At 37.8% G+C, this 25,833-nt stretch overlaps 1 protein-coding gene across 1 annotated transcript; it reads left to right on the top strand.

Annotated features, from left to right (window-relative positions):
* Window positions 1–11,475: 11,475 nt before the first annotated feature.
* LOC145905738 (selenocysteine insertion sequence-binding protein 2-like) lies at window positions 11,476–23,989 on the top strand. The gene is made up of 22 exons (XM_082993017.1): window positions 11,476–11,599; window positions 11,746–11,891; window positions 12,240–12,379; window positions 12,824–12,918; window positions 13,096–13,219; window positions 13,464–13,629; window positions 14,310–14,388; window positions 14,742–14,916; window positions 15,452–15,519; window positions 15,758–16,105; window positions 16,391–16,507; window positions 16,768–16,938; window positions 17,303–17,484; window positions 17,670–17,784; window positions 18,072–18,189; window positions 19,121–19,205; window positions 19,806–19,886; window positions 20,268–20,407; window positions 20,795–20,949; window positions 21,281–21,388; window positions 21,630–21,762; window positions 22,270–23,989. Exons 1-22 carry the CDS (start codon window positions 11,579–11,581, stop codon window positions 22,917–22,919), a joined length of 3,417 nt encoding a protein of 1,138 aa, XP_082849143.1. The 5' UTR covers window positions 11,476–11,578; the 3' UTR covers window positions 22,920–23,989.
* The last annotated feature ends 1,844 nt before the right edge of the window (window positions 23,990–25,833 follow it).

The raw sequence follows: 25,833 nt of genomic DNA, 5'->3' as shown, positions 1-25,833 counted from the left end.
ATTCCCATCCTGTTAGTCTTGGACTCACTTGACTTTAATTTTTATTCATTCTTTATACATTTGGAACCGTTAAGACATTTGGATTTCAGGTTGGTTTGGAAGTAATTACATAAAAACAAATCAAGGTAAACTATATGGTCGTTTTTACTCTCAAGTAAAGAATTTGAATATGTGAAGGACCGGCCCTGCAGATCTCGAAACTCCGGCATAGAACGTAACTAAAGGGCTATAAGGGTGAGAAAATATTGTGGTGTTTAGAGCTACCGCTGAAATATGATCGTTGTTGCGATCAATGTTTTTGCCGTTTCACGAAACGAAAAGTTGGCAGGATTAATTTTAGTAAAAGTAAATGTGTGTCAACATCGCTGTTTCAATTCTGCTCTTGTTAGTTAATAGTTGTGTCTGAATTTTAACAATCTTGCATAGAATCCAAAATAAGTGTCCACAGGGATTTTTCTGTTTGGATTTATAACCACTCCTTCCCCACTATTAGATGGTTGACGTTTAACACTTTAGTTCACGAAAGAAGCAAATCCCGAAGCTCGAAGTATGAGAATACAAATTCAAACCTATCTGGCTCCCACCCATGTATTTCAAGTCAGTTACACTCAAATCCACGTGACTTTTGCAAAACTAATCCAAGCAAAACTTAAGAACTGCAATTTAATTATTTTTTGGCAAACACAATATTTAAACAAAGAAAATCACTCTAGGCCGCATAAAAAAATTACGAAATAAAAAACAAAAGATTCGAAAGTGCAAAAATTATCCAAACGTTTCAAAAATCAAATCAAGACAATGTTCTTTCATACACTCGCTACACTGCGGGGCATCACGAAAAATTACAAGGGAAACACCATCCGGGCAAACTTTCAAGCAGTGTTTTACGCCACAAATATTCACATCTCCCTTACATGGATGGATGCAAGTGTCACAAACAATCATGTTGTTTTCAGGTGCGTCTCTACATCGATCCACGCATGCGCTCTGCTGTTCCCCTGCGGCGAAAATAATTTGTGTTTAAACGTATTTTGTCCACGCAAATGTGCGACACACTTAAAGTGATTGAACCGGTTAGAACGTAATTGTCACATAAAAAAACAATAATAAAATTAAGTGATTAGTAAATCAAATCTGGATCCAAAAAAACCAAAGGCCCCTGGCAGGCTGTCGATCGCACACCGTATCAATAATAATGTATTAAAATCCAAACACAGCGATCTTCAAACAGCTCAGATCGATTTATTTAGAGAAAAATATATTTCGCCTAAAACGGCATCATCAGTTTCTCCATTTACCAAAACTGCCAAAAAGGAAAAACAGAAAGAAAAAAGTCAAGAATCTAACGCAAAAAGGTTACGCAAGCTAAAAATAAATAAAAATTAATAAAAACTATAAAAATATTCAGGTTTCAAGCATTAACTAAAAAATAATAAAAGTATGAATTAACTGCATGTGGTCAGACCTGTCTGTACTACTTTGCTTTCAAAAAACCACTGGCGCTGACACCGAGTGAGCACACAAACATACAGAAGCAACTGAATGTAAAAACAGAACAAAAGTGGAAGGGGAATGGACGTCACGAACTGCAGACAGGTAGGCCTGTGGGCGAACAGGTGTGACCGATAAGACTCGGTGAATGATAAGACGATAAAAACAGGTTAACAACACAGGAAAAGTCATCAACCCGTTACAGCGAAAACAAGCGCAAACAAAAACATAGTCCTACGGGCGGGGAATAGCAAAACAAACTATTTGCATGATGGTGTTACCATGGTTTGCACATTTATTTGTGCCCGTATTCTGTGCAACCATAAGTCCTCATATAGATCCAAACTCCCTGCAGGTGGTTTTTGCACGAACGTCACGTCATAGCAACTTGGCAATATGGGTCTTTGCTGGAATGTCTCGCTATGCTTCTTCAGGTAGTGGTTACCCAGCGCCGTAGCATCGCTATCTAGCGAGCACTCGAACTGGTTCCAAGTGGACCTGTGAGCATTCCAGCGAGTGGAGAACTTGTTTTTCGTCTGCCCAACATACTGGGCTCCGCAGGTTTTGCACGAGGCCACATATATCCCATAGTCGCGACATGTTAGTCGCTGACGCAACATTATTCTGCCTTTGGGGGTACACAGGAAGGTAGTTGTGGGCACCATGGGCTCGTGGTTACCATGGTGCCCGCACAGCGCACAGTGGCCGCAAGGGGCCGATTGGCCAGTGTCCCGAGGCTCGGTGTGATGGGCAAGCTGCTTGTAGTGGCATAGTTTGTTAAACATCGTTGGTCCTCTCCGATAAACGATGGAAGCATTTGCCTGGAGGCTCAATTCCTTGGGCGAAAGACGCAGTATATGAGGGAATGCTGTTGCCCAGATAAGTTTGTGCAGGCTTGGAAGCGAGTCTACCGACTTGTTGTGGAAGAATCTAGACTTCCAAGCGCTGGCTGTTGCTAACACATCGCATGTCATCCTCACCGGGAAATTGGATTTCACAGCTTTATCTTTGAGCCACAATAGGGCCTTTTTGTAGTCGCTTTCATTCTCGTTTAAGCGCCGCATCCGTATGGCTTCGGAAAACACAATTGATTTAAACACATGGATTGGGTGGTGGGAACGCCCATTAAGAAAACAACGGTCAAGTGCTGTGGGCTTAGTGTGATTGGTGGTTTTGAAGCCCGCCAGTGACATGGGGTCGATAATGTGGCACACATCAAGAAATTCAACTCCAGTGCATGGCTTTGCCGTTGTGGCTTGGCGGAAAGTTAGTTCCAAGCCTGCGTTACGAAAGCATTCCACCAACTTCTGTTGTATGACATTGGTTGTTTTAACCCCAAGCGACACCCATATAATGTCATCAATGAACCTCTTAAATATGTACGCCTTGTTTATTGCTGTGGCAGCTTTGCAAACAATGAAGTGAACAGCAATGTTAGCCACCGATACTGAGTTATTGTCACCTGTGACAATGCCTTCTTTTTGGCAATAAAAAGAATCTGCATTCCTCAATATGGCGTTGTCAATGCAAAACATTGTCAATTCGATGATGGTGTTTCTTGCCTGCGCGGTGAATGTTGAGTGACCATTCAAAGCCGCCTTCAAAGCCTGGCGTATAATGGATCTGGGAAGGTTGGGATATAATGATTTTACATCCCCTGCCACAATGCATAGTTCCTGGCGCCGCATTTTCTTGGAGAGGTGTTGCGCATTTTCCATTTTCCACTTGTGGAGTTCTTCTAAATAATCTTTACTGTCCCGGCAATATTCATTTACGTTTGCCTTGCAGTAGAGTACACTGATCGGCTGCAAAATGCTTTCCAGGAAAATCGTAGTTCGGGACGTCGTGGTGTTTCCAGATGCTTGCACCAGTCTCACTGGCATCTCTCCAATACTGCAATGCAGCAGCTCTTCAGGTGCGAGCTTGTGGGTTTTGAACAACGGATACGCATATCCGGGTTCGTTGCACGCAAAGAATTTTGCTGTAGGACCAGAGATATGTCGATAGGTGCAACCATGGAGTTTGATGCCAGCCGTGTTATATAGGATGGTATCGCTTACGACTCCAAACTTGTGCAGCTTAATGAGCTTATCATCACAGGTGTCTTTAATCTTTTGCATCTCCGAACCTACTGTGGAACGCGTCAAGGGTAATTGGTGATACGCGGAGAATTGTTTTAACATTGTGGTGTTGTAGTCTTGTAAGTTCAGAATGATGATTTTCCCATCCTTGTCCGCCCTGCATATTACTATTTGTTTCTCCCTGGTCAATTTCGTTAATCTGTGCAAACTCTCTCTGAGATTTGAAGTCAGATTATTCCGATTAACGAATAGGCGTCTGGCGGATGTCTCCATATTCCTGACTTTGGCAAAAACCATTTCTGTGTAGGCTAGAACTTCTGCGCTTAGTTCACTTTTGTTAGGCCTGTTAAGCTTCGGTATTTTAAGCTTTTCAGGGATCGGCTCTTTGATCTCGTCTTCTTCACCATAGAGACTCTGCCATTCTACACGGCGAACATGTCTAATGGCGTTAACCCATTCTGAATGTTGTGTTGTTTCATTCCACTGCGGCGTTGGCCCAAAATTCAGGCCATACATTAAGAGAATTTTATCGTCTGAATTGAGAACGTAGTCTGATTTATTTAATATCATGTGTTCCGCTCGATCCAAAAGTTGTTCGTCCAAACGTTTTTGTGTTCGCAAATTGTACCGCATTTTGCTTTTCCTGTTCCTCGATGTCGAAGGCTTCAAAGTACTTCTGGGTGCGGTGCTATACCTCGTTACTTGTTTTGCCGCAAGCCAATTGTATCGTTCAATGAATTTGGACGTAACCATTCGTTTGTATTTAAGTAGATAACATCGAGAGGCTTCAGGTAATGCCAACCAATTGTGAAGTAGATTGTTACACCGTTTATTATGCAGACATAACTGTTTGTTAATCTTGCGTGATTGTTGGATCAAAAGTAGGTCCAAATCAATGCCTTTGCGGTAGTTAGAGGGAAGCAGCAGATGGCATCGCAAGCTTCGCCTTAAAAACTTAACCTTGGCTTCCATGTACACATCTTTTTGGTAGTTTTCAATTGCCGGGTCCATGGTGATCCAGGCCGTATCTTTCCAATGTGATTAGTAAATCAAATCTGGATCCAAAAAAACCAAAGGCCCCTGGCAGGCTGTCGATCGCACACCGTATCAATAATAATGTATTAAAATCCAAACACAGCGATCTTCAAACAGCTCAGATCGATTTATTTAGAGAAAAATATATTTCGCCTAAAACGGCATCATCAGTTTCTCCATTTACCAAAACTGCCAAAAAGGAAAAACAGAAAGAAAAAAGTCAAGAATCTAACGCAAAAAGGTTACGCAAGCTAAAAATAAATAAAAATTAATAAAAACTATAAAAATATTCAGGTTTCAAGCATTAACTAAAAAATAATAAAAGTATGAATTAACTGCATGTGGTCAGACCTGTCTGTACTACTTTGCTTTCAAAAAACCACTGGCGCTGACACCGAGTGAGCACACAAACATACAGAAGCAACTGAATGTAAAAACAGAACAAAAGTGGAAGGGGAATGGACGTCACGAACTGCAGACAGGTAGGCCTGTGGGCGAACAGGTGTGACCGATAAGACTCGGTGAATGATAAGACGATAAAAACAGGTTAACAACACAGGAAAAGTCATCAACCCGTTACAGCGAAAACAAGCGCAAACAAAAACATAGTCCTACGGGCGGGGAATAGCAAAACAAACTATTTGCATGATGGTGTTACCATGGTTTGCACATTTATTTGTGCCCGTATTCTGTGCAACCATAAGTCCTCATATAGATCCAAACTCCCTGCAGGTGGTTTTTGCACGAACGTCACGTCATAGCAACTTGGCAATATGGGTCTTTGCTGGAATGTCTCGCTATGCTTCTTCAGGTAGTGGTTACCCAGCGCCGTAGCATCGCTATCTAGCGAGCACTCGAACTGGTTCCAAGTGGACCTGTGAGCATTCCAGCGAGTGGAGAACTTGTTTTTCGTCTGCCCAACATACTGGGCTCCGCAGGTTTTGCACGAGGCCACATATATCCCATAGTCGCGACATGTTAGTCGCTGACGCAACATTATTCTGCCTTTGGGGGTACACAGGAAGGTAGTTGTGGGCACCATGGGCTCGTGGTTACCATGGTGCCCGCACAGCGCACAGTGGCCGCAAGGGGCCGATTGGCCAGTGTCCCGAGGCTCGGTGTGATGGGCAAGCTGCTTGTAGTGGCATAGTTTGTTAAACATCGTTGGTCCTCTCCGATAAACGATGGAAGCATTTGCCTGGAGGCTCAATTCCTTGGGCGAAAGACGCAGTATATGAGGGAATGCTGTTGCCCAGATAAGTTTGTGCAGGCTTGGAAGCGAGTCTACCGACTTGTTGTGGAAGAATCTAGACTTCCAAGCGCTGGCTGTTGCTAACACATCGCATGTCATCCTCACCGGGAAATTGGATTTCACAGCTTTATCTTTGAGCCACAATAGGGCCTTTTTGTAGTCGCTTTCATTCTCGTTTAAGCGCCGCATCCGTATGGCTTCGGAAAACACAATTGATTTAAACACATGGATTGGGTGGTGGGAACGCCCATTAAGAAAACAACGGTCAAGTGCTGTGGGCTTAGTGTGATTGGTGGTTTTGAAGCCCGCCAGTGACATGGGGTCGATAATGTGGCACACATCAAGAAATTCAACTCCAGTGCATGGCTTTGCCGTTGTGGCTTGGCGGAAAGTTAGTTCCAAGCCTGCGTTACGAAAGCATTCCACCAACTTCTGTTGTATGACATTGGTTGTTTTAACCCCAAGCGACACCCATATAATGTCATCAATGAACCTCTTAAATATGTACGCCTTGTTTATTGCTGTGGCAGCTTTGCAAACAATGAAGTGAACAGCAATGTTAGCCACCGATACTGAGTTATTGTCACCTGTGACAATGCCTTCTTTTTGGCAATAAAAAGAATCTGCATTCCTCAATATGGCGTTGTCAATGCAAAACATTGTCAATTCGATGATGGTGTTTCTTGCCTGCGCGGTGAATGTTGAGTGACCATTCAAAGCCGCCTTCAAAGCCTGGCGTATAATGGATCTGGGAAGGTTGGGATATAATGATTTTACATCCCCTGCCACAATGCATAGTTCCTGGCGCCGCATTTTCTTGGAGAGGTGTTGCGCATTTTCCATTTTCCACTTGTGGAGTTCTTCTAAATAATCTTTACTGTCCCGGCAATATTCATTTACGTTTGCCTTGCAGTAGAGTACACTGATCGGCTGCAAAATGCTTTCCAGGAAAATCGTAGTTCGGGACGTCGTGGTGTTTCCAGATGCTTGCACCAGTCTCACTGGCATCTCTCCAATACTGCAATGCAGCAGCTCTTCAGGTGCGAGCTTGTGGGTTTTGAACAACGGATACGCATATCCGGGTTCGTTGCACGCAAAGAATTTTGCTGTAGGACCAGAGATATGTCGATAGGTGCAACCATGGAGTTTGATGCCAGCCGTGTTATATAGGATGGTATCGCTTACGACTCCAAACTTGTGCAGCTTAATGAGCTTATCATCACAGGTGTCTTTAATCTTTTGCATCTCCGAACCTACTGTGGAACGCGTCAAGGGTAATTGGTGATACGCGGAGAATTGTTTTAACATTGTGGTGTTGTAGTCTTGTAAGTTCAGAATGATGATTTTCCCATCCTTGTCCGCCCTGCATATTACTATTTGTTTCTCCCTGGTCAATTTCGTTAATCTGTGCAAACTCTCTCTGAGATTTGAAGTCAGATTATTCCGATTAACGAATAGGCGTCTGGCGGATGTCTCCATATTCCTGACTTTGGCAAAAACCATTTCTGTGTAGGCTAGAACTTCTGCGCTTAGTTCACTTTTGTTAGGCCTGTTAAGCTTCGGTATTTTAAGCTTTTCAGGGATCGGCTCTTTGATCTCGTCTTCTTCACCATAGAGACTCTGCCATTCTACACGGCGAACATGTCTAATGGCGTTAACCCATTCTGAATGTTGTGTTGTTTCATTCCACTGCGGCGTTGGCACAAAATTCAGGCCATACATTAAGAGAATTTTATCGTCTGAATTGAGAACGTAGTCTGATTTATTTAATATCATGTGTTCCGCTCGATCCAAAAGTTGTTCGTCCAATAGAATACGGGCACAAATAAATGTGCAAACCATGGTAACACCATCATGCAAATAGTTTGTTTTGCTATTCCCCGCCCGTAGGACTATGTTTTTGTTTGCGCTTGTTTTCGCTGTAACGGGTTGATGACTTTTCCTGTGTTGTTAACCTGTTTTTATCGTCTTATCATTCACCGAGTCTTATCGGTCACACCTGTTCGCCCACAGGCCTACCTGTCTGCAGTTCGTGACGTCCATTCCCCTTCCACTTTTGTTCTGTTTTTACATTCAGTTGCTTCTGTATGTTTGTGTGCTCACTCGGTGTCAGCGCCAGTGGTTTTTTGAAAGCAAAGTAGTACAGACAGGTCTGACCACATGCAGTTAATTCATACTTTTATTATTTTTTAGTTAATGCTTGAAACCTGAATATTTTTATAGTTTTTATTAATTTTTATTTATTTTTAGCTTGCGTAACCTTTTTGCGTTAGATTCTTGACTTTTTTCTTTCTGTTTTTCCTTTTTGGCAGTTTTGGTAAATGGAGAAACTGATGATGCCGTTTTAGGCGAAATATATTTTTCTCTAAATAAATCGATCTGAGCTGTTTGAAGATCGCTGTGTTTGGATTTTAATACATTATTAATAAAATTAAGAAAATTATTCGACGCCATTTGCTGTCAAACAAAAATCAAGTAGAGCAAAAAACAATTTTAATTTAAATTTATTTTCATGAATTGTAATAATAGACAAATAGGACAAATAGGTCCAACAGTAATTCCAAATTAACTTGTTTTCGCGATATTTGAATGTATAACTCATTGTTTTACTGGGTAATAAGGGTGATTTAAAATTACGCTTTAGTCGGGATTTGTACCCTATACCTTCGAGCAACTCCTAGCAATTACCCGGGTTCAATTTTACTTTCAAGTCAGATCAGTTTGGGATAAAACCATAAAGACACACAACTATAATTGCAAATTCAGCTGTGACAACACATTTTTTGGAGGGATGAAATGTTTACCTGCGGTACCATTTGAATAAATCACCGATCTTGCTTATGTTAGCGAAATGTTTTTGTATTGAAAAAGAACGACGACTGATCTTGGTTTCACTAAATAAACGTTTCCTTGCTATTTGTGTTGTGTTGTACTTACTTGTTTCAAACCTTTCACGACAGCCGGCAGCGCACGCTTTCGGTTTTGCACAAGCTCTCCTGCAAGTACTTCCGCATTTGGCCTTCACCGCTTCCCACGGAAAGTGGTTGTGATGCGACCTCTTGCGGATTAAGTGCCCACAATTAACAATAGAAATAAGGCAGATAATAAAAATTATGCTGACTGTTAACTTCATTTTATTTTCTCTCTTCCTGAACAATAAATAAAGCGGGACATTTTCAATCAAGTCCAGCAACGTTTCCTATGTTACTATCTAAGCATAAAACTTGCGGTAGACACCATGTGTGAACCTGTACATGAATTTATCGCAAAATCGTAGGAACCTTCAAAGGGAAAGAAGATCACTTCGGCAAATCTTTAGGTTAGTTCTGTCGAATGTATTTTAAATGTAAAGTATTGTTTGCTAAACCACTACAGCAAGTGCGCAACATACCATACTGTTTCCACAACTATTTTCTCTCATTTGATGAACGATAAAAAGTTAAAAGCCTAACTTTAGGCTGCTACTGGTTTTAGTTGTCGCTAATCGTACTTTTGACACATCGTCGACAGAAGGCTTGATCAACATAACACGACTGTCAGCATATCCTATGTATGCATGTTAATGGTTAACTACGCTTAGCAACAGATTGAAAGGGTCATGAGGTTGTTTATTCCTGCAACGCGAGACATGACGTCACAACTCACAAGTCCTGGAAATGTATTTACCCCTTTTTCCAAGGAAACTGTGGTGTTTATTGACTGATAGAAATGTTTAACAGCCAAGACAACATTGCAGTTCTACTGATGCATAGACTCGTCAAAAAATCCAATTTATAATTGCATAACGTTTGTGTCGAATTTTTATTGTTATACAAAACCGGCTCTTTTTATTGCTAAAAAATTTGTAAGTTGAGTTGTTTATGAAATGTTGATAATATATGCGTCTAAATGACAATAACACAAGGGATGATTACGGTTCCACCCCAAAAGCAGCCGTGATTACTGTGTGACAATGTTTCATCATACAAATAAAGCAATTGTGGTTGTTGCGGATGGTCTTCAACTCAATGCTGTCGCCTACGGGGCAGGAAGCCGAACAATGGTTGGTAGCGCAGGCACCAAACAGATTTCTGCAAGAAGCTGTGCACGCGTCACATTTGACGGCGTGGTGCTGATCGCGACATTCTTGCACGCAAAGTTCCAAACACATACTGTTTCCTGCAAAGAAGAAATGGAATTTATTTGGGTCATTGACACGGATTAAACAATTGTTTTAGCATTGTTATTGGCACCAAGGACATAAATACTGGTTTTTACTTTATCATTTTTTTGCAGAATATGTAAAGAGGCAAATCTTTCGATTTAATTTTAAATGCAATTGTCCGGAAATAAAGAACATTAGTTTGAAAAAATGAAGAAATTTTCGTACACACAATCAATTGCTTTCAAAGACAGAATATATGTTTCCTAAATTGCCTTTCTCAAAAACAATTTCATACCGACCTTGGGTGCAGCTAGTTTGACAGTTGGCAGTGCATGCTGTTGCCAACCCGCAAGTTATCTTGCATCTTCTTCCACATTTTTGATACGCTTGATGCGCAAGATTGGCTTTCACCAAACTGATGCAGCATAGACAAGCAATTACATAAAACAAAATCAGCTTCATTATCCTGACAAACTGTCCACAACTGGAAACACAGACTTTTTGTTTTTAACAACACTTTATTTATAAACACATCTGAACAGCAACTAAAATACTTGTTTAACTAAAAGGCAACTTCAGATAAATTTAAAACTGCCACCAGGATTTGCTGTTGTCTTGCTATATCAGCGCAAGCATTTACACTTTGCTGCAAACGACAGATGAAGTGAAACAAGAGACTTGTCTTCGCTCAGTGTAGCTTTTGATAAATGAGAAACAATCAATACGCAGTGTATTTGGTCTGCATCAGCATGTACATAGTTGACCAAAGATTTTCTGCTGATGCAAATTTAGATGATCTGGGTCTTGCGATTGTGCATTTTTTTTTATGTTGCGCGGAAAATAAGTTTACTTACCAGAACACTTTTGTAAAATCTATAAATCTGTGGACACCCACTGTAACACATTCTTAAAGTTTCTGTCACGAATTAAATCACTTATTTCTCTGAATAAAAATATGGGTGTGAATTAGTAGGTTGGAAATACAAATAAATCAAACTTGAAATAAAAATTCACAAAAACGAGAAACAGTAAAAACATATGAATGCAGTAAACGTTAATGCATGGCTGCTTTTGTTAATTCACGCCTGAACCAACCGAAATTGGCGGTTAGAATTCCCATACCCCAATAATGTACAAAATTTTTATTTTGATCTCATTGGATTTAAGTAAACAACGATACCAGCAAAAGTTGTAAACAACGAACGTGATATTTGTGACAATATGGTTCTGTGAAAGTTTTTATTGTCATAATTGGCACAAGGATTTTGCATTATAAAACTTTTTTAGCCGATTAGACCAAAAATTATTGATATTTTTTTTCGTTTGTGGTTAAAATACTACTTTTAATTTTTACACAATTTAACCTTCCTTGTCGTCTTTGTGTATGCTAAACGCTAACAGTAAACAGATAATAATATGTGAAATTGCAATATTCGTTGTAAATTATTTCTGTGGAATTGTAAGTTTTTAATGTTTATTTTGTTTGTGAAGGTTGTGTCTTTCTTGTTGTTTTATTTTATGTATTGAAATTGGATTTTTGCTTCAATGACGATTGGAATAATTGCTGTGTAACAAATGTTGCCCCACAGTTCGGATGTAAGTTACTTATTTTTCTTTCTTTAAAGTCCAAAATAATTCTCTGATTAACAATAACACAAGTGCCTGCAAATGTACCTTTAACACTTGCTTCAAGTTTTTGTCAAGTTCTACTTGGGTTAAATTTGACAAACATTTTTGTGCAGCAAACGAACTTGAGTGCTGATGTTGCTCCATTTGTTCCACGGAAGGAGTTTCAAAATGACTCAGGTTATGCAGAACAAGGTCCAAGTCCACTACCCAGATATGTGACAACTTGCTACCCCTTTGTACAGGAACAACAGAATGGAAGGTTTGTGGTAACCAGGACAGTCTAAAATCCTGCACTGTTCACAAATGTTTATTGTGGTCATCAACAATTAGTTCCAGCTTTTTCCTTTGATCAAACTTATATGTGCAGAAATGATTTGTGTACATAACATATTTTTTAAATATTACATTCACAAAGTAATTAAAATATGAAGATTTTTGTTTGATTAGTAACTTTCAGCTGTTATGTCCACAGGAATTATGGTTAAAAGCCTGGGTTAAGGATTTTTGCTTTAAATCCTCTTAAATTTAAATTAAAAACAACAATTGTTTAAAGCCCTAAAACATGTTTGTATATGTATACTTTTTCATAACAGCTTTATGTTTCAAGGGTCCCTGTGCAGCCCCAAGCTGGTTCCCAATATATTCCTTTGAGTTACATCACGGATTCTAACTCCATTCATCCTTCTTCTATACCGACATCCCACAATCCTATTGTGGTCCCTGTTATTCCTCCTAATGGCTTTGCAGGTACAGTGCCACATGTATAGTGATTATACTGTATGTATGTTTACAACATCAAATTTTTTTTAAGGACAACCAGTGTTGGTTCAATGTTTACAGATGTTGTGTATTATAATTATATTTTTATCTCTTTTATGCCAATAGATCGCACATAAAAAAGACATAAAAAAAAAATTAAAAAAAATATTTAGTTAAGTTTTGGAACTATCAAGTATTCACAGCCATTTTCTCCATAGAATGTTGACCTCCTCAATAGTTTGGATAGCTTTTGTGAACAATGCTTTAAAAAACAGGAGACCAAACAAGAATAAGCGTGCTTGTTTACTCAGGATCTTGTAAAATTCTCCATTGTCAAACTGCCAGCAGTCCACTCATATTGAAGTTTTGCATTTTTTCAAAACTTCATATTTTCACTCATTTTTGATAACAGTGTTGTTGTTTTTTTTACAGCACATGCCGGTGATGGAATGCCGTTAATTTACAACAATGTTTTACGCCAGGCAATGCCTGGCCACCAGCCATCAGCTTCTACACAAAAGCATAGGGTATATACATTAACTTAAACTTGAAATTAAGGCTTTTTTGCATTTTTTTCTATGTAGTCTATAGGTGATTGTTGACTGGTCAGTTTATGCAATGAATAAAATGGGTAATTATATATAAATAAATGTGCTTTACCTGCAATTGTTTTAAACAAAATTAAACTTTTTTACAATAAACAGGGGCCAGAAAAGGCAAGCAAACGTATATCAAGAAAAAATGTTGCCACCCAGAAAGAAGTGACTGTGAATGATGAATTGGGTCCAAATAATGACACCTTGATGGTCGATAGCAGTCAACAAACAGGTAACACAGTATTAGAGCAATATATCCCTTCATATTGTGAAACCATAAATCAACAGTTACTCCTCTACCAAGTAGGGTGGTAAATCCAGAACTGATTTCTGCCAAAATACATTTCTTTTCAAATGCTAAGCAAAATTAGCAGACAATATCATCGACCCTGAACAGTAAAATTAATAAAGAACCTGAGCAGTATGTGTCATGTATTGTCAAAATTGTCATACTTTTATTTATTTGACTGTGCTAGATTTTCCTGTTGCCATAGCAACAAAATCTCTCAAAGAGCGTCCAAGCCCCCTTAAGAAAATTAAATCTCGTCGTCATCGATCAAGTTCGCATGTTAACGCTGAAGAACACGAATCTTCGAGTGATTATGCTGATGCAGACGTTGATAGCGACTCTGGATATTACAGGTTTGCCAAACAACATTTTGAAGGGTTAACCAGTGTTGATGAACTCTGGAAAAGTTTTAAAACTAATCATGGACATTTTCAAATTTGTTTCCAGTTTGTATTTTGTAATGTAAAATTGCACAAACTGTGTGAAATAATGTAAAATATTATCAGCTTCTATCGCAAAGTTAAGTGTGCAATATAGTTGAAAGTGTGGAGATGAATGGAAAGATACTGTTTAAGATCAGGGGAAACTTTAGTTTTGTGTAACAGGATCTGTAACGACATTTTGTAAAGTGGGATCATTTTACTCTTGTTGTTTAAGCCGGTGGAACTCAGTTATAAACCCACATTGAAAATTATAATCACTTCATCTCATCATGTTCTGGGTGATACTTTATTAAACAACTTGCCAATGGCAAAATGCTATTATACACATTTAAGTTTTTTATGACAAGACCATTTTGTACATGACAATGTTGGATGTATTGATTAAAATTAGCAAAGCCAGTGACTTGGGATATGTAATAAACACGGTTAATGGATTCTATGTAGTACAGTATATCCCAACTTTCTTTTTTTTGTGCAGTTTTTATTGTAATATTGTAATATTTGTATACATAGTTGTCTCAACAATAAAAAATTTTGAAAAGTTTGAATAAATAAAATTTTTTATCGGTGCAAACTCTATTTTTCCACAGTCCAAAGCACAGAATGGTGAAGAAAAGAAGTGGGGGAACAAGCACTAACGAACTAACTGCTGGATTTTCTAACATGAAGGTTAGTTTAAATATTATTTCAGTTTTGCATTCACATAATTTTCTTGTACTTTGGGATCATGTTCAACATCATTTATATTTCATTTTGACATTAAACTTTTGAAGGACAAATTTAAATAGGTTCTAAAATTGAAAATTAAATGTTAATGATTATTTGCCTCCCTACATTTGTTTCTGTTAAATTTAAACCTAGATTTTTGTGAAATCTCTGGGCCATAAAATTTGTTTGTATTTGACAGAAAAGGTTGAGAATTACTAATTTCGATAACAAACAATGCAATATGGAATCTAAACCCACTACAGATATATAATAGTAACTTCCACAATACTAAGACTCAATTCTATCTTTTTCAGGGTGGAAATTCTTCAACACCGGTATCGAGGGTTGTTTATCTGACCCCATCTCCTACTCTCTATCAAGTCCAACCCCATCTTACCCAACAGATGATGTCAGGGGTTCTGTCACCCCATCCTACCCCACCCCCGGGGTCGTCATTATTGTTAACCCCACCTGCTACCCCACTTCTAAGTAAAAATATATCATATTTTTGTCTAATGTGTGTCTGCTTAAATAAGGCTTGTTTTAGTAACTATTATTTGGTGCACTATATGTGTACAGGTAATTGACATTGACATTATGTGTAATATCATAACAATGTGTGTGCAATAATTTGGAAAATAGATACCCCTCATGGGACACAGAGAGTTTTTGTCCTGGTTAATTCCAACATTGTTGTGCATATTGTGATGGGTTTATAAATATAAGCTGGTTATTCTGAGTATAAAGAGACTGGCCCATAATGCTATTAACACTGTCATGTTTAAAAGAAGACGTTTCGACAAAAAATTATGCCATCATCAGTTTGAAAGTTTTTGCCGAAACGTCTTCTTTTAAACATGACAGTGTTAGTAATGTTATTGTACAAATACATGAGTAAATTGGCTTTTGTCAAGTTTGTTTTTATTAAAAGTCACCACTTATCCATATTTCATGGGCAACTCTTCTGTGTAGTACACAGTTTTCTTAGACTGAAGAATTTTGTAAAACTCTGCTTTTGTTTCAGATCAAAATCCTTCCATCAGTCGACCTCCTCCAGGATTCCCCCCTCCCCCAAACTTCATGAAATCTCAGGTAACTTTTTGTCACCTTTTATTCTCGGAATTAGTTGTAATTTTTTTGGGGTACATTTATGTTGAATGTAAATTAAACTTGAATGTTCCAAATGAGTTATTTCACAGTAAAATTAGAATCAAACCAGAGTATTTTTTTGTTTAAAATAAAGTATCAGTTGTATGTAAAAGTAGACTTGTTGTGCAACTGCATTTGACTTAGGAATAACCCACATGTAAATTATTTATAATTTTTTTAGTGGATGAATCCTTTCCCCAGCCCCCAATCCCCCTTTGCTGGCCCCCACTTTCCCCATCATCTCGTCCCACCTGCTCAGTATTACCAGTTTGTAAATCAGAGGGGAAGAAATCGTCGACCAAATTCCAGCCCCACGCACCAAATGCGATGGCAATCTCCCCAACACTCACGTAATATGCAAAGCCCATCCATGCTTCAAGACATAAACAACGATAGTTCGTTCGACAAACGCAAGATCGATAAAAGAAAAATGACCTTGCAGGGAATGATGCCACCTGATGGTCAAAATGTGCCTTTTGAGAATGGAGTGCCTATGACATCACAAGAGTCCTCTTCCATATTACTTGCAGTACGTTATTAGTTGGTTCATGATTGCACTTAACTATGTGTAAGCACAGATCCCAAATCACGCCGCTTAATTTGTAAGTGGTCAGAATAAAAAGAATATATTGTCTATCTAATTTAATGATACTAATGATAACACCATGCATGCAACATTGGAAATAGGGTTGCACACTTAACACATCCACTGAAAAACTGCAATTGTTTGTAAAATCAACCATTAGGTTATGCCCAGTTCAGTACTACATATACAAGTTACAGGGGATAATTATGTTTTTTTTTTCAATCACAGGATACACAGGAATTCCCCGGATTGGGATCTCCCTCCGTTGTCAACCAAATGCTGTTGGTTAGCAACCATCTTTCATATAGTGACGCAGTACTCGGAAAAACTATTATGCAGCAGCCTGTGAGTTTGCTGTCTGTTTGTGTAATATGAATCTGGGTTTTTGTCTAACTTTTAATGATTTGGGTTAAATATTATTTATTTACTCAATTTTAGTTTAATTTTGCACAAAAGTTTGTCCACCAAAATTTTAGCAAAACTTTTTGTGTGCAATTAAACATTTAGTATATATCAAATTAACAACTTTTATAGATTAACTTTCACTCTGTGTTTATCACAACAACACAACAATTATTTATCATCAAAACTAAATGATTTTGCAGCCGCATGCAGTGCAACTTGTGCAAGGGACGAACACTTTGACAGACGATCAATCTATGCAGGAAAAGCTACAAGCACAGAAGAATCGCAAGCGACAAAAAAAAGCTGAACGTGCATCGAAAGCTGCTGATGAGGAATATGCTGAGATAAGTCAAGAGCAGGAAAATATCCAGGTTTGAATATGATTCCATAAATTTAAACAAGCAGTGAGGATTTTGTAAAAATATTGATAAACTTTAATGGTCATCAATATTCAGTCGCAAAAATTGTCAACAAACTGCTTTTTCTTTGCATGAAAAATAACATTTTTAAAACACTCTACATCCTAGAGACATTTATGTGTGTTTATCAATGTACTAGTTTTTCATGCAAATAGTAAAACTGAACGACCTTTTATATTAAAACATGTATATATATATTATTTATTAGTGGTCAAAAACATAGAAAAGTATTCTGCACTTTTCACTTCCTTGTTTTTGGAAATCAGTGACATGTTCTGATATTAAACTAGTCATAATTCTTTTTATGTTTATACAGAAAGCTCTGAAGAAAACTGCAGCGAACCGTAACCGCAACAAACCGTCCAAGTTGGACCTTGGGGAAATCCTCAGTCAACAGTTGAAATCGAAAGTTGTCGCGAGTAAAAATGAATTTTCTGAAAATCAATCTCCAAACCAGTTTCCTCGTAATGCTCACGCCAACAAAGAAATGACTATAAAGTAAGCTGACTCTTCTCAAAGCCTATTTTGCATAATTTGTCTTTTCTTCTGCAAATTTGTAATTCCAATAATTTTTATTGCAAGTTCTGTATGTAATATTATTTGTATGAAGTTGTGATTGGCGTCAGTTTTGTTGGCAATATTTTACATCCATAATCTACTGAGTTCCACCATGTTGTTTACAGACTAAAAAATACCCTCTCCATGCCGGTGAATCCCCTTGACTCATCCTCACCCATGGTTAAAAGGGGGAAAGAAAGGGAAAACCCCAAACCCAAGAAACCAAGTGCATTGAAAAAGGTTTTTTTGAAAAATAAATTATTTTTGATCTTTAGTTGGTAAAAATTATTTTTAATTAAAGTTGTTGTCGACATCAGTTCTACCAAGGTTACCTCTTGCTGGGTTACATTAAATTGATGGGAATTGCAATTTATAAGAAAAAAAAACCATTTATGTTTCACAAAGAAAATAATATGATTTTCATAGAATTGTCTTCCAATATACTCTTGTAGAACGAACAGGGTTTGACCCATGTTTCAGTAAAACCAAATGAAGTTTTTATTTAAATTTTTGATTTTGTTGTGAAGGTTATTTTGAAAGAACGAGAAGAAAAGAAAGGTCAGCATTTGATCCAACTTACCTCACTCGACCAACCCGACCGTGACGTTCCTCCCTACCCACCAGCCATCATTGACACACTTAAGTGTAAGTTGGTGTTGCAGTAATGGGTTGAAATATCAGTGCAAATGTTGCTGATTCTGTCTAAACTTTTTCTTCTCTAAAAAACTGATTATTAGTTGGACTTTTCGGTCATTATCGGTCGTCTATGCTAGATCCAATAAATAGTTTTTGTTTGAAGATATTTTGAATTGACTGTGCAGACATTTATTAACTTGTTAAGTTTTGGTGAAGGGCCAAAAAAATGTCAAAGTTGTTGTAGAATGTAAGGTGTTGTCGAATGTAAGTTGTAAGTAACAGTGTTATAATATAAATAGGCATTGCCTAATGTTTTGTGTACATTTTGTTATGACTATTATGAAATAGGAGATTTCAACACACAATGGTTATTGTGTTGGTTTTCGTTTGTTCTCAATGGACTTTGCCAGCCCCGGGCAAATGACATTTTACTCATGTCTGTTGTAATAATGTGATAGCATCAACCACTTTATTCAGTATCTAAAGATAATCCACATATTAGTATAATAATATTTAATAACATTTCTGATCTCAAGTTTAACAAAGTCAATATAAGTAAAAATACATGATGTCGGTTTTCTTTATTGTGCATTTGTGACGCAATAGTATCAACGTGAAATTGTTGCACTGTTGAAGTAATTCTGACATCGTGTATTCAACTGTGCAACAATTTCACGTTGATACTATTGCGTCACAAATGCACAATAAAGAAAACCAAGCAACTGGTGATATTGGCTAAATTGTTATTCATTGGTGGTATGCCATAACAGTTATGGTATAGTAATACGGTGGTATGCAGTGTATTAAAAAACAAATGAGCGGTACGTGATTGGAAAAAGTTTGAGAAACACTGCATTAGTCATTGCCTGAATTGACTGGAAACTTATATTTGGGACACATTTCGTGATTTTATCTTAAATGTTTTTGTGTGTTCGTTCAGCGCAAGCACCAGAGGATGACATGGAAAATATGTTGATTGATAATATTACGACAGTTCCACAAATACACAGCAGAAGATACAGAGAGTAAGCTAATTTTGTAGTCTTAATGTTGTTCTTTTCTCTAATAAATATTTAATACAAGTTTACTATTTGTTTGCATTGAAATGCATAATTTACAATAAAAACTGCAATTTAACTGATCCACCTTTCAACAAGTTTAGTGTTGCTTTTTAGTATTCAGATCTATGAAATCTACACCATTAATACAGTCTGGTGTAACATGTTACAAAATTTATGTTTTGTTAGCTATTATGCTCAATGACTAAAAATCAGTAGCATATGTTTGAAATTAAAGAGCAAATCAGGTGTTGAATAGTTGTTAAACCACAAACATGGAAACATTTGTGTTTAACAGATTTGGATGAGTAGATATTTCTTATTCTGATCTAGTAGGAAAATCTGAGTAAGATTTTTTATAATTGTCATCTGATTTTCATTTTTATCCAAAACGCTAACCAGTGTTTGTGCAATAGACTGTTTATTTCCGACACAGTTTCACAAACACAGGCGAATCTTGCAGCACAAAATGTTGTTAATTTTAAAAATGTACTCATTTTCAGCACGTTTGAAGCTTTTTATAAAAATAAAGAAAATTAGTGGTTGAATGATTTGTTGGTTTTTCAGATATTGCTCCCAAGTTCTGGATAAGAGAATCGATGAAGCATGTACGATTATTTTACAGAAACTTGTACAGTTTCAGGACAGGTAACATTTACTTAAACATAATTTTATATGTGCCCGGCAAGTTGTCCACTTGCATCAGTGTATCTTGTCCTTAATATAAACCCGTAGTTTAGTAGGTAGAGCATTGGGTACACCCAATGTTGACATGTTGGGTGCAAGGCAATTTGAACATACATATATAATACAATTTTTAAGTGAGGTAGTTTTCTATTTTGCAACATATGATGACATCATTTTGTTGTAAGAATAGTAGTAACTTTTCATCAAAAAATGTTTTGTTCTTTAAACACTTACTAAAAATGTGCATGTAAGATTATATTTTAAAAGTCAAAAAAAAAACTTATTGTTTGTTTTCTTTCTGTGCTAAATAAAAATTCAGTGTCGAACTATATTCTTGTTTAGGTTGTACCAGAAAGATCCGATGAAAGCAAAGATGCGTCGTCGCCTGGTGATGGGAATACGGGAAGTCACAAAACACCTAAAGTTGAAGAAACTTAAATGTGTGATCGTGTCACCTAACCTGGAGAAAATACAAGCAAAAGGTTCGTGTGATAATATCTTGAAGTCAACAATTAAAATACAAGCAAAAGAATATTTTCAACATTCTCAACTGGCATTCCTGCCAAGCTATTTGAAACTGTAGCTAGGACACAAGATAAACACAGCCACATGGTGTCAGCAAACCAATGATACCAATTGGTAGCTGCAGTATTCATGGCCAGGACAACTTTTGTTCGAATCCCATTTGGTTTAAAACAAACATTGTTGGGATAATTTATTGACAATGAGTTGAAAAGTTAAATTCTGCAATGATGATGGATAACCCTTTGCACACAGTGTTGATTTGAAGCATTTTTTATTTTGCTGAAGTAGAAACTGTTGTTGAGAAAGTTTGTTTTTAATTGTTTGCAATCTTGTTTTCAATCCAGGTGGATTAGATGAAGCCTTGCAACAAATTTTAGAAATGTGTGAGAAACAGAAAGTGACGTACGTGTTTGCATTGGGTCGGAAAGCCATGGGAAGAGCTGTTTCAAAACTTGTGCCAGTCAGCGTCGTGGGGATATTTGATTACAGTGGAGCAGAGGTCAGTGCAGAATAACCTTTTTTCCATGAGCTGGTGGTGATTTGTTTAAAAATACTTTTTGCTTTGTGTTAAAGTTTAGTTTTGGATAAATTTAAATTTCCTTTTATTTTTAAGTTTTGTGCAGTCTTTGACCTTCTTTAACTTTTGAAACTCTTTTGATGATATGCAATCCTGTCTGATTCACACATGTCATGTTTCTAGCACAAATTCCCTTGCTTTGTGAAACTGCTTCTTGTGTTATTTGACAACAATAATGTTCTGCGTACATGGAGTTAATCTGCAAGAAAACACAGTTATACCAGAATTATTAACCAACTGTTACTTTTTATAGGATCATTACAAAGAAATGTGCTTACTTGTGATAGAAGCCCAACAGAAATATAAGGAGATGGTTTCAATTTATCAGCAGGAGGTTATTGAAGCAGCTAACACTGCTCCGGTAAATCAATCAGAAAATATACTGAACCATTGCACTTTCTACAAATATAGGTTAAAGTAATACTGAACACTCAATTATCTTTTATTCCATTATTGTGGTATTGGAATTTTTTATTACTCAAAACTCATTTTTCAGTCGCCAGCATTTTCAATCAATTAATGTCTTAGGATGTTTTTCATTAAATTGTTAATTCTTTATTCAATGTAATCATTCCGACTTTTCTCTCCGTACTTGTTCATAGAAATCCAATGCTGCTTCTGCTGGCGGGACATCAAAGCGATTCTCACACATGGGGCATTCCCGCAATCCATCTGCTGCGAGTTGTGTTTCCTTCGCAAGTTTTATTTCTGAGCCAATTTCTGAGATGAATGAAGGTAACTCGACCAATTTGATAAATGTGACATCTGTGTTTTAAACCTGAAGATCACCAACAATATATTTTGAAACCACAACAGCTTAAACGTTTTAAAGCAAGTGTCACCAAACTTTCTATATGAAGGAACATAAACATGTGAGGAGTTACAACCAGGGATTGGATAATAGTTCAATGCAAGAATGTATTTAGCAAACCAGGTCTCCTTGTACAGGGATTAAAAAGCAATTATTCGCAATTTCTGGGTGAAAAAAACAGGCTCTGAACAAGAAGACAAAAGTGCCAAAAATGTTGTGATTTACAAAATAAAACCAAAATTTATTTGACACCTGAAGCTTGATGGGCCAGATGAACTGGTCTTGCGAGCCACATCTGGCCCGCAGGCCATATTTGGGGGACCCCTGGTTAAAACCACTTTCCTCACTTTGTTGTGCATGTAAACATGATGTTGAATTAAAACTTGTGATAGCTTCATTATACCCAAACCATTGAAATACTTGATTATTAGGGAGCAACTGGAGAGCAATCATGGATGCGCAGGAGGATCAATCTGCTCTCTCCCCACCTCCAGAGGTTGGGTCTTCAGATGAGGAACCAGAATCATCTCGGATTAGTGGAAGTGGGGTTCTGGCGGAGAAAGGGGAGGAAGATCGTGAAGTTCTCTGCCGAAAAGACTCTGGGAGCACAGTGGTGGAATGTAAAGATGCTCAACTTCCTGGAGCAACTGATGAGCAGAAGAATGAAAGCAAAGATCACTCCTGCAGCCTCTCCTCAATCCATGAAGATGTTGCAAATTCTGCATCAAAGAATCTTGACAAGTCTTTCTCCAACAGTAGCACAGTGGTGGGAGCACTGCATCCTCCTGGAGCTGATGCCACTCCCACTAGAGGGCAGAAGGTAGACTTTCCAGAAGAGGAGATCGTTGCTCCAGAAGCTTCAGCAGCCCAGGATCGTGTGAAAATGTGGCTTGAGAGTACAACACAGTCTGTGCAGGATTTAAATCTTGCTCCAGGGCTTCCGGGAGATGATGAGGGAGGTGATGAAGAGCAGGAGGATGTTTCTTCCCTGGATGCAGAGGTTGAAGATATGCAGGAGTTAACCCCTGATGAAGCCGAAGAAGAGGAAAACAATGACCAGGAGCAAAAAAGTTGTGAATAATTCATTTTTCCACTTTTGTAATTAATATTATATATCCTTGTTCAATTAGACCTTGCTTCAATTAAGGCTGAACCCTCTGAACTCTTATGCATTACCAGCATCTGGAAACCGTGATTTCTTGATGTATTTCATTGTATAAATCTACTTGTTTTTTGTCCCCCTTACTTAATGATACAACTTTTACCTGAATTCAATTCTCTTCTATGTTGAAAAATATTTTCACCTTGAAACTTTTTTCCAAGTCCGTTGTGACGTAGTTGCGTCCTCAAAGGTGAAATTTTTAATTTCTTGTTGTTTATGGCTGAGCGCTGACTATGACGCCACAAAGTATATGACGTCATGAATGAAAAGTTAAACTCAAGTGTTGAACTTTTCCGACCGAGTTTTTGGGGAAGCATTTTTCATCCCCGGTTGATTTCAAATATCTCGAACAAATATTTCACAGTTCCAGTATTGTGTGTGTGTTTGTGTAACCAGTATTTACTCTTGCAATGTGGTAGGAAGGGTAACGGTAAACATCGAACTCCTCTGTCATAACTGACTGTAGTGCGCGAACCCTCAGTTGTAGTGTTTAATGAGCAACACAACGATTGTTTGTTGTAAAGACAGCATTGAACGTAAATGCTCAAGACTAATTGTCCAAAACGTAAGTGTATCATTGCATGAAGTTACATGAACGTAGAAAACCCATTCATGGCATTTTGTAAACTAATTCAGTTGGTCTGGAATATTATTTCTTTTTCCCTTCGTAATTTCCAACTCTGTACGTCACGCAGAATGATTTGCGGATCGGCATGGTCCGGTTTAGTGATGTCATTGTCCATGTAATCTTCCTATGCAAAAATCCTCGTGGCGACACAGAAAATGTGAAGACAATTTTTTCTGTTTTAACTTCGTGTATTACGTCACGTTGTTTCACTGACAACAATTTTTTGGTTACTTGCGATGAACAACTTCCTTAACTGAATGTTTTCGTTCAAACCGAGTTGCGGTCGTTTATTTCCGTGTTTAGTTGGTGAATGACGTCAGGCTTGCCCAGGCGGCCGAACTTTACAGCATTAAGAATCCCATCTAGTCACAAATATGGGTTGGCTTTGCAGGGTTTTTGAAATTGAAATGTTTCAACTTCGTCAGTTTACAAATCTGCGTTATTCGCATTGTGTTGTGAAATTATTCGGTATTAAAAATAATTTCTGCAGATAGCTGCGTGGGTGCCGGTGAATGAACGTGGGCTGACGTGAACATTTCCTTGTTTCATCTTTTTCCAGAGCCAAACATTGTATGAATTCTATAAAGTAACAGTTTATGTGTAAAGTTTATTGCGATATCACAGCAGAATATATTTGTTTAAAATGTTGTGCACCATTTAAAGTTGATTGTCCCTATGTTGTGTTGTAGAAGGCGAATGCAGACTAATATTTTAATTTTGGGACATCCCCGCATAAGCAACCAGCATGTCCAAACACTGTATTGTTGTAGATTTCCCATGTTAACATTCAGTCACGCCTCATTAACCACAACCACAATAACCGACACCAAACTTGTAGAGTCGTTTCAATTCAGCTTTAATACTGTATTTTTGATTTCGCTTATCTGAATTCCCCGCTAAACCAACTGACTGTGTATTCTTGTAATTATTATGTGTTGTGTATACGTAACAATGGCATTATGATGCGCAACAATTTTCAATTTAATGACAATTTGCAAAACACGCGTAGACAAGATTATTCGTGTAAAGTTTGTTGTGTTTTACAACTGGAAGGAAATGACAACGAAACCATGAAAAGAAATTCTGTGTTTTTTTTTCAATCTTATTTGTCATGCTTTGCGCATTGGGAGGCAAGCATCTGCTTGGCACTGAAAGTAATTATTGGATTTTCAATACATTTCACTCTTTGTAAACATTGTGATGGTGCTTGTTAATATTATAGAGACCACAGAGTGGTGTACTTGTTCATTTGTCGTGTTGTATTTCTGATTTACTGGTTGTTATTCGAATCATCCTTTCGGTGTCTAAGTTGAATGACATCAGATATTTACATTTACAAATCTTCCCGACTATGTTCTGGGATTGGAAATAATTCTTCCAGCTTTCAGTTGTTAGGTTAGTCATTGAACGCCTGACTGTAATCAGACTCTCAGTGAACATTAAGTCATTTTCGGCCACGTCACGTTGAACCGGACTAGAAAGGCGCACGAATAAACCAGGAAGGACCTTGTTGCAGCCAACAGCACGAACATCCGCAACCATGGAACTTGCCTGCTCACACTGAATTTGTCAGCAGGTAATTTTCAGTGAAAATTTGTGTTAGGCATAATTTCCTGTAGGTGGACTTCAAACGCCACAGACCAATTAATGCCAAAACATTTGCAAGCACGCTAATACGAAAAACGTTGCGGTCAGCACCACGCGTAAACCTTGTCTCAGTAAGTCCATCTGTATTAGACAAACTTTTGTGTGAATTTCCAATCGCTAAACCACACTTTTTCCAATACCATTCGAAGTATGATGTGGAGCACCACATTATAACTAAGGGACCGCCTGTCCATGACCGGGTTCGACGTTTGCCACCCGAAAAACAAGATTTTTTCGACCTGGTGAGAGATATCACTAAGTTCACATCTTGGACATCCCGAAAACCGCGGTAATTGCACCTTTCGGTTTATTTGATTTTTTGAAAATGCCTGCCTTAAAAACGCAACCCATGCTTTTCAGATACAAATGGACTCTGCATGTCAATCGCTAGATTTTGTTTTTGTTTATCTCGATGATATTTCGGTTGCCAGTAGGTCATCTGATGAGCATCACAAGCATCCAAGGAAATTATTTCACAGCCTACATGAGCCTGGCTTATCCAGGAAAGTGCGAGTTCGCGGTTAACCAAATAGATTTTCTTGGCTACAGAGTGGACAA

The sequence above is a fragment of the Ascidia mentula genome, chromosome 6, assembly GCF_947561715.1.
Source record: "Ascidia mentula chromosome 6, kaAscMent1.1, whole genome shotgun sequence".
In the NCBI taxonomy this organism is placed as follows: domain Eukaryota; kingdom Metazoa; phylum Chordata; class Ascidiacea; order Phlebobranchia; family Ascidiidae; genus Ascidia; species Ascidia mentula.
This window is presented reverse-complemented; position numbering and strand designations above follow the sequence as displayed.